This window comes from Chelon labrosus, assembly GCF_963514085.1.
Source record: "Chelon labrosus genome assembly, chromosome: 15".
Lineage (NCBI taxonomy): Eukaryota > Metazoa > Chordata > Actinopteri > Mugiliformes > Mugilidae > Chelon > Chelon labrosus.
In genome coordinates, this window is record NC_140348.1 from 8,773,857 (window position 1) to 8,784,769 (window position 10,913).

Consider the following 10,913-nt stretch of genomic DNA (forward strand, 5'->3'; position numbering starts at 1 on the left):
GACTAAAATAAGTCCATGCTAAAATTTGTTCTTATTAATGACTAAAAAAAAACACTATTCATGTAAATGGACAGAAATTTCAGAGACTTCTGATTTGACCAATTTTGATTTGGAATTAAACTGATGTAATACAATTGTATTTCTTATTTGTTTGTAAAAAAAATAAATAAATAAAATGGAACAAAAAAGTTGGTTTTTGAGTCAATGATGCATCTCTCTAGTGGCGGTGCTCTGCTTGATTGGACTATTTTGCAGAGGTAGTGTGAAATTCCGTACTAATTTGAGATATATGTTATCGCACTTTTGTTGATATCGTAAATATCAGTGATATCAGTATAGGTGGACTAAAAGAACCTTGATTAACATAGTACAGGTGTACAGGCATAAAAACTCTGAAACTCTTTTGCTCACAATGAAAATTGTCCACATTCACATACATTCAAATCCTCCTTTAGAAATGTCATTAAAAATTAAAAATAATTTTACTTACACAAATTGATTTCCCTTGACAATGAAATCACTCTGCAAGAGGAGTGTTACATTTATTGTGGAGAAACTGAGTTGGTTCAGGGTGTTAAGGCATCAGCAACTGAATCTATGCATGCATCCTGAATTAAATAAGTTTGTAGGGGTTTTTATAGCTCATCAAATCAGAGAGAATCTTCACAACAAAAACTGCAATGGTACAATCATAGTTACAAGTTGACATTCAGACAGTAAGCATAACAGTAACATAACATAAATCTATCCTTCATACATGACTTGACAAAATCTTCAACTTCTCACTAGAAACAACTTTTCTGACAAATTAAAGTAGTGTCTAGACTCAACTTAACACATTTCATGTCCCCATAACAGCAACAGTTTGTTTTTTAGCCTTACAACCAAATACAGAGCAAGATGGGAACATAATCACATTTCATGTACGCTTTCAGTTATTCGCACAGAGATACATCAGTATGTCAGGTAATTGTAAGCTCATCTAAAGTGTGTGTGCATGCTAACGTGTATGCATACAGTCATGCTTGTGTGTGTCTATGTGCACAGTGAACACAATCACGGTATGAATATGTTTTCACAGCTCGTCGGTCTCTCCATCAAAAGGCACACCATCCGTCTCCATGTGAATGCTGCTGGGCTCACTGCTGCCCACCCAGCCAATAGGAGTGCGGTTGAAGGAAGGCCGGCAGCCGATGTCATGTTGGTACACCACTGCGGGTTCGGGCTCCTCTTTGGTTTCACTTTCTGGCAGCTGGAATTTCATAAACTGGTTGGCCTTTTCAAATCCGCCAAAGGGCATGGCAGTCCTAGCGAAGCAAGGTGAGAGGTTAATTAAAGCTTCTCTTTGTCAGGAAACATAAGCAGTTTAGACCTTGGTAGCATTACCTGTTAAAGCTCTTGTACTGGGGCAGTTCCTTTTTGTCAGTGGGACCAGGCATTCCAGTTTTCAGAGTGGATATCAGACCCTCATCACCCTTCATAGCCTTCTCCCATGGTGACACGTACCCCTTCACATGAATCTGCTTCTTATTTAAGTCATCTGTTCCACCTCCTGTGAAGAAAACATCTACAGCTGGAGCATATCATATGGTCAGCGACAATCCTAGATGCTGGGGGGGTGCAGGCAAAATCTGTCAGAGGGTTTGTGTATTATTTACCATGTTCAACATTTTGTGAAATATGCTTCACTTTTACCTTGAGAGTTAGATCAGACCATTGCTTATGTCTAAATATATGACTAGTAGTTTAGCTGAGCGCATTTTGTTATTCTTGTTCAATCATCACCCAAATTGACAAACTATCTGTTCTTTGTTTAGTTTGTAGAAAGTCCAAACTGTAGAAACTACACCTAGTGTTGTTATTTGGGTTACGTGTCGAGACTATTTTCAGAGCAGACACAATGACTTCCTGCCTGCTGGATGTTAGCAGACCTTGGTTTTTGTATGGATTTAGAGCTAATCTAATTCTCAGCGAGAAAACAAAGCATAGTTCCCAAAATGTTGAATTAATATTTCAAAGCTGCCTTTGACTCTACATTAATAAGTGGAGTTATTAATCTTAATAATGTATTTACAATGTATTTATATGACACGCAACACTGAATTCTCCTAAAAATAAAAAATAAACAATAAAACGATACCAACCTTTTAGTGGAGACCACTCACTAGCTCCTACTTCCAGTCCACTTGTATCGCCCCCACCCAGTCCTCCTGCTCCTCCCTCACCTCCCGCGCCTCCTGCTCCTGCACCTGCACCTTTGCTTCCTGGCTTCGGAGGAGGCACAGGGGCTCCTCCTCCTGTGCGTATCCCTCCAAAATACACTTGTCCAGCCTGTTTGCTAACGTAATGCCCACCAACGTTTATCATCTGACCTCCCATCTGACCTCCCAGAGAGGGAACAAAGTTCTGGAGGTTGTCCTGAAAGAAATACGATCAATATAATCAAACATATGTTATTGTTTTGCATCTACCATACAGGCACCACTGAACACTCTGATTGTTTACTGGAGGTCTTTATCTGCTTCCAGACAATTAAATAAAATGTTATGTTGCTGGTATGATTGATCCATAATGAGCCAGTGCTAACAGTTTAGGTATCACTCATCTAGGTCACATTGCATTATATGATTAGTTCAGCCTCCTGCTACCTAGTAATAGGGTTTCTTTCAAATGCTTGTAATATCAGAAAATATGAGATTGTACAGAAATAACAGGCCATGAATGGAGATGACAGTCTGACAATACTGAATGTTCTCTCTGGAAACACTATTCCCACAGAAGCAACCACACATTTTGAGTAAATTTTCCTTTGAATTGTCAGAAAAGTGACAACAGTTTTGTTTTCACCACAAACTAGGCTCTCACCATGGACTCACTGCTGAAGATGTCAGGATTGTTTTCATAGATGAACCTCTCCACTCTCTGCTGTCTCATCCTGAACATCTTGGAGCCCCGGTTCTTCATCAGGGAAAGCTCTTCCAGCATGATGTCTTTGGGAGTCCTGATCTTTGTTCCCAGGTCAAACTCTGATGCCTCTGGCTCCGATTCATACTCTAGGTAAGGGACATCCAAACAATGGCAACTGATATGGTTAACTGTCAAAACCAATGTCTTTGTGAACAACCCTGCTTGTACGGTCTTTGTTGCAGGATTATGAATCCCAGCAGTAAGTATGTAAATGGGGAAAAAAATAGAAAGATAATCACAAAATCCTATTCTCTCTCTATGCATTTATATGCATGTTTCCTCTGAAGTAAAAGCAAAAGTGTTGCTAAAGTTATAACTACATTATTTCACACCTTTGCCATGGTATATAATGGTAGTTGGTGGGAAAAGTGATATAGCATTCGGATTAGATCACAGACTCAAGCTTAGCTTCTTAATCTTATTATTGAATTGCATTACAGATAATGTCCCTTCTTATTAGATGAGTATTCACCTACCTATCACCCATCAGCCATCTATTTCTGTATGCTGTGTTTATATGAGGGAGCTTTACTGAGCGATGGTAATTTGGTTTCATATTCACATCGTTTCATGTCTGCCTTACCATCCTGAGTGATATGTGATAGGTCAGTTATGATCTTGGAGAGCTTTTTCCGCTTGTTTAAGGGGGCAGGTTTTCCCAGAGGCATGACTGGAGGACCAGGAAAGAATACAGAACATTATTCCTTTTTACAAAAATACAGAGCAAATTCCTTTTATTTAAACAAATGACTGTCCTGAGAAAATATATTTGCGATGAGGCGTAAATTGAGATCACTACTACATCTACATTCACACCAGCCTCAAAAGCTCACTCTTCACCATCAACACCTATAGCCTCCAACAACCCCTGAAAGTGAATCCACGAGACGTGAAAGTATCGGACAGACAGACAGACACCCCGGGCCCCTCCTCATTTTTCAAGTTCAAGGGGGATGTCAGTGCCCCTGGATTCCCTACATTCCCAGTGAAACAGATGTCTGCTCCAAAGGAAACATATAGCTCCATGTGTGTTTGAGTTTTGTTTGGCGACACAAGATCTGTACACACACAGAGTCAACGTAAACAGAAACACGCTGTGGTTTAGGCAGAAGTTGGTGATCGATGATCTCTGGTGCTAATCTGCTGCAGTAAAAGTGAAGGCATCATAAAATAGCACTGGTATTATCCATTTCATATTATCATATTCATGGTAATACTGTATGTTGGCAGTCAAAATGAGGGGACCATTTTGTTCTGTCTCATATGTCGAGATATTACACTCTGTTGAAACATTAACAACCAGATTTTACAAACTTTGCTGCCTATCTTTTGTGGGATTCTGACATTATCTTAATATCATTATGTGACAAAAAGTTCCTACGCTAAAATCAGCACCTTCAGCTCTCAAGCGTTTCTTTAAAGCCCAGTCAAGTGGCAAAACATCCCATCACATCTACTGACTGTAACCCAACCTTCTGCAGCTATTTTTAAAAGTCTTTTCGAGCCAAGACATTTTAGCGACGTGTAATGGCGTCACTCGACTATCAAATGGGCTCAACGCAACACTTAAGGACACAATACACACCTCCAGAAAACAATTCCAAGTGTATGTACGACCCTGTCTCAAAACAGGAGTGAGAACTGGAGTAGTTATTGGATGTTAATGAGGAAGATTTTTGACGCGTTTTAATTCCCTCAAACTATGACAGCCGCTCAAATTTACCCCCCCCCCCCCCCCCCCCCCCCCCACCTCTCAGGGTAATGGTAACACCATATAAAATCTCTGCAACGCCCACAGAGAGAGATGGTCAGCACATTCACCCATTCCTTTGGTAATTTTAAGACATACCAGGAAAATCTAAAATCAGCAAAGTGACTTCCAGAGAAGTTTTATTTCTCTATTTCTGGTTTAATGCTTTGGTGCAAGCAAATAGCAAAATAATCATCATTGTTGAGGTCTTGTACCATTAGTTTGTTCCTAAAATCAGCTACACATCCAATAGAAACTATGACTGGCAACATTTTGCACATCTTTAATCCCACTCTCCAATTTTTGTTGTGTCCAGAATTGAAATCCATCCATCAGTGGAACAAAGCACACTGATGGGGTCCACTCACCGGGTTTCTTTTGTAATCCTGGAAGGAGAGACAGACCTATAAATACCAAACAGTGAAGAGGAGACCCAGGGCTCAATGCTGGTGATCTCGATCACAAGTTTACAAATCCCTCAGTGCCTCCGACCCAGGTCCCGGGAAGTGCAAAACCCACCCAACACTCAGATGGCAGATCGTCCAGAGGGTTGGGGGTGTGGGTGGCAGCAGCATTGGTGTCAAGATGGGAGGAGGAGGAGGTTGAGTTTAGGAGTATGAATAGGGATCTGGGAGGGGGCCGTGAAGGCAAAGTCTCTGTTGGCCAGCTGAAAGTGCTGATGGTGATATTAAAGGAACAAAATCATTCTCACAGATGGCTCAGAAGCCTATATTTAGTAGCAAAGAACGGAGGGAACAGAACTCAGCTATAAGATAACCTCAGAGGACTCTGGGGTGTGTTTGGGGTACGCAGGGAGAGTATGTGCAAGTGCGGGTTGAAGGCCAAGTGTATATGTGTATATTAAGGCCCTGTTTGTGTTTCAGATTGACTTTTAGCGCCTTAACTCCCTAACGTACTCTAACCTGACACTAGATTGTCACGTTTTCAGTTGCCCTGATGCATGATATGATTGAGCACAATGGTAAAGAGCTTGTGCAAACTCATGTCAAAGTAGTGGATAACAAACAATGGCCAATACAAATCAAAGACATATTTTTTTTCTTTATGCTTTTTATTTTTGTTCATCATGAAAAGCATACTAAGAACTGCAGAATTGAATGTAAAAAGTATACACGTGGCATTTCAAGACCCTTTAATGAGGAATTATTTAAAAGTTTTTGTCCAGGATTCAAAACTTGAGTCAAAGTTTTAAAATCCTGAACCCATGAGTCCATTTTCTCTAAGCACACCAAACCTAGTTAAAACATTTTATTCAAAGTCGCAATTGTGATCCTCACTGTGTTGCTAGAAGAATGCTCCAGGGTATCACCAAAGTCATCAGAGTCATCATGTGAGAACCAAGACACTGTGTAGCAAAGAGAAAACCTTGACCTGTTGGTGGCAATCTGTGGAATTCATCACCAGGGGATCATGAATTGTACCAACTTAATGGCAATCCATCCAGTAGTTGAGATTATCCATTTCATTTAATTTCCATTTTCGAAGTCGTTGACTTTCCGACAGACAGACACATATCATCACTCATAGAGCCACACTGCTAATCCAGTTAGCAAGGATTGCTGTGAACTATATTATGTGGATGACATTCTCGCATTAAAAGAACATGCTCTTCTGTTGCCTACGTAATTCTCTGCGTCCACAGCGAGCTTCAGGTTTTTATGAGTGCTCAGATTAGGTTTTGGACTCTGAAGACTCGGCTCAGTCCAAGAGCTTTCTCTGAGGGTTTGTCTGGTTTGAGTTGGTCTGTGTTTTGGAGCGCAAAATGAAACAGAAAATGTGACTGACTATGAGTTTAGAGTTTCTCTTGACTGGACTGTGCAGCTTTTGTTGTTATGACTGGTTTTTTATATTGTGTTCCTTCATTTATGCTTGTTGGTCTGTGCGCAAATAAATGTGTGAGAGTGGTGCATTTTGTAGCCTGACACCAGGCCAACAGCAGTAATATAATTAATCTTAAATGGTTCTGTTAACATTTTCAATTTATTTAATATTAAATGCTCTGGAAACAACTGCCCTTGACCTCCTCAGCCTCCCTCCAGAGAGGACTGACTCAAAAGGTTTGTGTCCAGGGTGAGAAGGATTGACTGCAATCTTTCCGGCCCGCCTCAGTATCCAAGAGCTATACATGATATGTTGCATCTGTCTTTGTCTTCGGGAGTGTCAGCTGCATAACAGATGGTGATAGAGGAGGTGAAGATACACTCAATGATCGAGATGTATGATGACTTAAGTAAAATCTGCTTTTAGGAAGTAAAATATTTAAAAATTTGCTTTTTGTTGACCACACTGGGTCCTTACTGAATTGATTATTGATTATTAGTTTTTTTTTATGTCTTTATGTTAGCGTTTGTAAAACACATCTTGCACAATTCCTCAAGCTTCCTTAGAAATTTGCTCTAAGAGATATCTGCAGTTTTCATTAAAATTGTAATAAGATGCTTACATGCTGTGTTCAGTATAAGATATTAAGATACATTGTGCTTCTGTGTCTGTTACTAGAGCATCAGTAGAAACTCCTATTGTCATTGGTATAACTTCACATCATGTTTTCTGTACATCTTTAAATTGAAAAGTTCCAGAAGCCTTAAGCCAGTTTTATTTTTCTAGCTGTTAAATTAAGAACTAACTCCTAATTACAGTAGTGACCTGGCAACATTTTCATTGTACATAAATAGTCTTCTGTTTGGATATTAACAGCTCTATATATAGGCCCCATGTGAGTGTGGAGGCTGGTGAGAAAATGCCCTTCTGACTGCATGCTCTTTCAAAGAAGAGTCCAACAGTACACGGCACAACAGCACCTCTCAGTGGCAAATTTTAGCGTATGCAAGAAAGTAAACTAAAATTCAAAACGCGTGTGAGTATCCAGACATCCCACTGTGGGGATTTCAGACACATGAGGATTAAAGAAAAAATAATTGTTTATGGCATTGTGTCCGTGTGTGTGTCTGTTACTGCTGAATCTCAAATGCTGTAGAATTGGAAAATACTAAATAGCTACAACTTCTCCAGCAAACAGACATTAAAAATTAGCCTTTTTCAGATATTCAGTGTTTATGCAGTATTACTTTAAATTTTACTAAAAAAAAATAAGGGGGGAAAACTCTAATTGAGGAATTTGAAAAAGTTTGGACTCCCTTCTACTTCTAGTGAATTTCAGTCACTCATTAAAAAACCCTGTGGTAGGTAACATTCAAGAAGCACAGACTCCTCTAACTAACTGACTGAGGAGTCTGTGTCTGAGAATTAACCCAACTGATACCTACAGTATGACGCAGGTTGAAAGGAGGCTATGAATAGATATCAGCATGCTTTCGGCGTTGAAATTACCACTGTCTGAAATGTCATTAAGACAGTTAAGGTGAAGTGAAGTGAAGTCATCATGACTGTAGAAGACCATTAAAACTCTCTGACTTCTTTGTTTCTTACATAACTAAAAGCTGTGGGGAAACATGTCAAATATATAGTATCTCAGAAGGAAGATTGAGTGAAATCTACTTAATATAGAATATAAAGTCCTTATCTACAAAAAAGAATTGCAATCTGCGATATCTGCCAAAAGGGGTTATTAAATACTAATCTGTAGCAACGGCTAACTTTTGAACATGCCACAATTATTGCTGAACTGTTATTTAAACTAAACGTGCTTTCATTTTAAGGAAATAATCAACAATATATGATTTGTTCAGAGATGGTATTAGAGTTGCTGCATTATTTACTTCTTTGGGTGTTTTGCTGTAGCTGCATAGGTAGAAATGCAAATATCTGTATGCCACCCCTATGTGACTCAGTGTATGAAAAATATCAACTCATGGTTTAAATTATTTGTTGAAATAATTACAAAATAAGGGGTATGTACATGTCCTCTTATTGTCTTTTCTTTGCAGTTTTAACATGGGCTCATGTAAAGAAGATAGAGTGCTGATGTGAAGGAAATGTGGTTAGATGGAAGTCCCCTGGCATCACATCTTTTATGTACAACGGTGAGTGAAGAATCTCATCTGACTTATTTTTAATTTACAAATCTAGCCCTGTCCCTATCTCATTCTCTACATCTTTCAAAATCATTTTAAAGTGTTCACTGTCTAGTGGTAAAGCTTTGTATTTCTATCATTTCTCTGCTGCTTTCTCTCCTTTTACCAAACACCTGTTAAAGTAAAGATATCTTACAGTGTTGCAATGCTGCATCTCTGTGTTATCCCACTTAAGGTATAATTTTCAGTCTGAATGTTGAGACTATTTTCTCTGTATCATAACTGCTGTGTGTAAGACCCATCATCATAAATTTATGGCCCAGTGATTAGCATTTTCTACTGGAACTAAGTTCTCTACTAAACAAAATACCAAAATAGCTGGACTTAAATAGTGTTCAAATATATCATTGTTTGTGATGATATATAAATTTTATGCTATTATTTATTGAGCTTGTTTCTATTTGAAGCTTAATGGGTTAAAATTTGATTAATGTACTGTGTTTTGTGGTCTTAAGTGAAAAGAAGCTTTGCTGTGGGAATGCACCTTTAAAGAAGCAGGGTCACACTCTTAACAGCAGGGGGCAGTATGAAATCAGACATGTCAGACAACTGGAGAGCTTTCAAGTCTCATTTTATTCCTCTAAAATGTCTCGCCAACTAGTCAATACCAGAAAAGTTTTACTCAGCATCAATAACAAACATTTTCATACTTAATGTCTAATCCAGCTACTTTCAGAAACAGGTATATCATATATATCACATGTTATATCATGAGGTGTAAATCCTCAACATACCTATATCCACAACCTACATTTTTTGTAACTTTAAAGAAAAAGCTTTCTCAGAAATTGTATTTTAAAAAGGGTAAAAAATAACAAAAGTGTCTCTCAAGAATTCCATAACAACACAGTCATTTCTTTGTTTCTTACTTGTTACCATTAACATAACCAGTCTTTCAAGGTACATAGCCATTAGATATATTTATCCTTACTTTTTAATAGCAACCATTGTGAATATCGAGACACCAGCTAAACTTATGCCAGCCTTTTTAGCTTTACCAACAAACCTCCCAGGCCATTCTGTTTTTCTCCATTTCCGCTGGCTGTGGGATATCAAACCATAAATAATCAGTCAGAAGTCTCTTTTTTATTACATTTGATTATACATTTGAAATGAGCTGTGACCTTACTGAGACCTCATTTATAATCTGGTCTTCATGTATAGTATCCATTTACGCCCTCCACAGCCACTCTCATTCCTTGAACTGTTGTACAAATGCTGGTGCCTCTCTGTCCATCTACTTGCCTTTGCATCCCTTCAGATTAAATCACATTCAAACAAAACAAAATACACATTTCTTCATCTGGGTTATTTGTTTAATAAAAGTTAAGAATTTACATATATCTGCAAAGATCACACTGATACTAAAGAGACTCTGGTGCCTAAGTGGCAATTGGAAGCTGTGATATCCAGTGACAAGTGTACATTCAGTGACAGCCTGGGCACATGTTGAATGTGACCTGTGCTAAAAAGATAGCATTTCTTTCTGGCTATAGTGAGCATAGGTATTTGGCACAACCTCAAAACACTTTGCAAGAGCAAACCGTATCTTCACTTATAGTTCCACGGTGAGATGAGGTGTTTAAAACCATTTCACATTGTTCAACATTATTTAAACCCTCGGACGAGAAGACTTGATCACCCTGGTTTCTATTTAATAATGCTACAGACAGAGTGGATAAAAAACATTGTGCATATTCTCTGTGCATATTATGTAGTAGGACATATAGGTACTGAGAATTACATGTTTAAAGATAGAAGCCTTTGTCCACCTTACCCTGTCACATCACACAACATACATCTTCAGTGACTTAACCCTATGGTCAGACCTGCAGCTATTTGTTTTTCAGACATTTCAAGTTTCAAAGAATAATTCAGTACAGGCTCTGTTTAGATTGTTTTTCTTCTAAATTAGTAGAAGGGATCTCCAGAAACCTTACACAAACCTCCCCCAGGACAGGCATATGGTGGGTTATATAGCATACAGTATATGACAAAATTTCCCTTATTATTATTGTCACTCAGTTAAATGTGTTAGCAGCAACGTAAATGTGATTGGACTGCATTTTGAACAGCAAGTACTTGTTTATGATCCATTACCATTATTCAGTGTCTAACATGTTAGAAAAACTTGACTGGTT

The 10,913-nt window shown here is 38.5% G+C and overlaps 1 protein-coding gene across 2 annotated transcripts; it reads right to left on the reverse strand.

The window, feature by feature from the left end:
• Window positions 1-527: 527 nt before the first annotated feature.
• Window positions 528-5,191, reverse strand: myoz1a (myozenin 1a). Of its 2 annotated transcripts, XM_084561513.1 has the most exons (6): window positions 5,086-5,191; window positions 3,551-3,637; window positions 2,866-3,053; window positions 2,145-2,418; window positions 1,387-1,552; window positions 528-1,307 (listed from the first exon to the last, which is right to left on the reverse strand). In XM_084561513.1, the coding sequence occupies exons 2-6, from the start codon at window positions 3,633-3,635 to the stop codon at window positions 1,076-1,078; spliced, it is 945 nt and encodes a 314-aa protein (XP_084417639.1). In that variant the 5' UTR covers window positions 3,636-3,637; window positions 5,086-5,191; the 3' UTR covers window positions 528-1,075. The 2 variants fall into 2 exon arrangements, with proteins under 2 accessions (XP_084417639.1, XP_084417638.1); XM_084561512.1 differs by lacking the exons at window positions 3,551-3,637; window positions 5,086-5,191 and having other exon boundaries at window positions 2,866-3,313.
• Window positions 5,192-10,913: the final 5,722 nt, after the last annotated feature.

What these genes read in the sequence shown, in the direction of transcription:
- myoz1a (XM_084561512.1), bottom strand. Translation starts at nt 3,231, where the DNA reads ATGCATAGAGAGAGAATAGGATTTTGTGATTATCTTTCTATTTTTTTC. An exon ending in TCTTCAGCAGTGAGTCCATG is followed by an intron (nt 2,419 to 2,865) that starts GTGAGAGCCTAG and finishes TATTTCTTTCAG; the next exon opens with GACAACCTCCAGAACTTTGT. An exon ending in CAGTACAAGAGCTTTAACAG is followed by an intron (nt 1,308 to 1,386) that starts GTAATGCTACCA and finishes TTGCTTCGCTAG; the next exon opens with GACTGCCATGCCCTTTGGCG.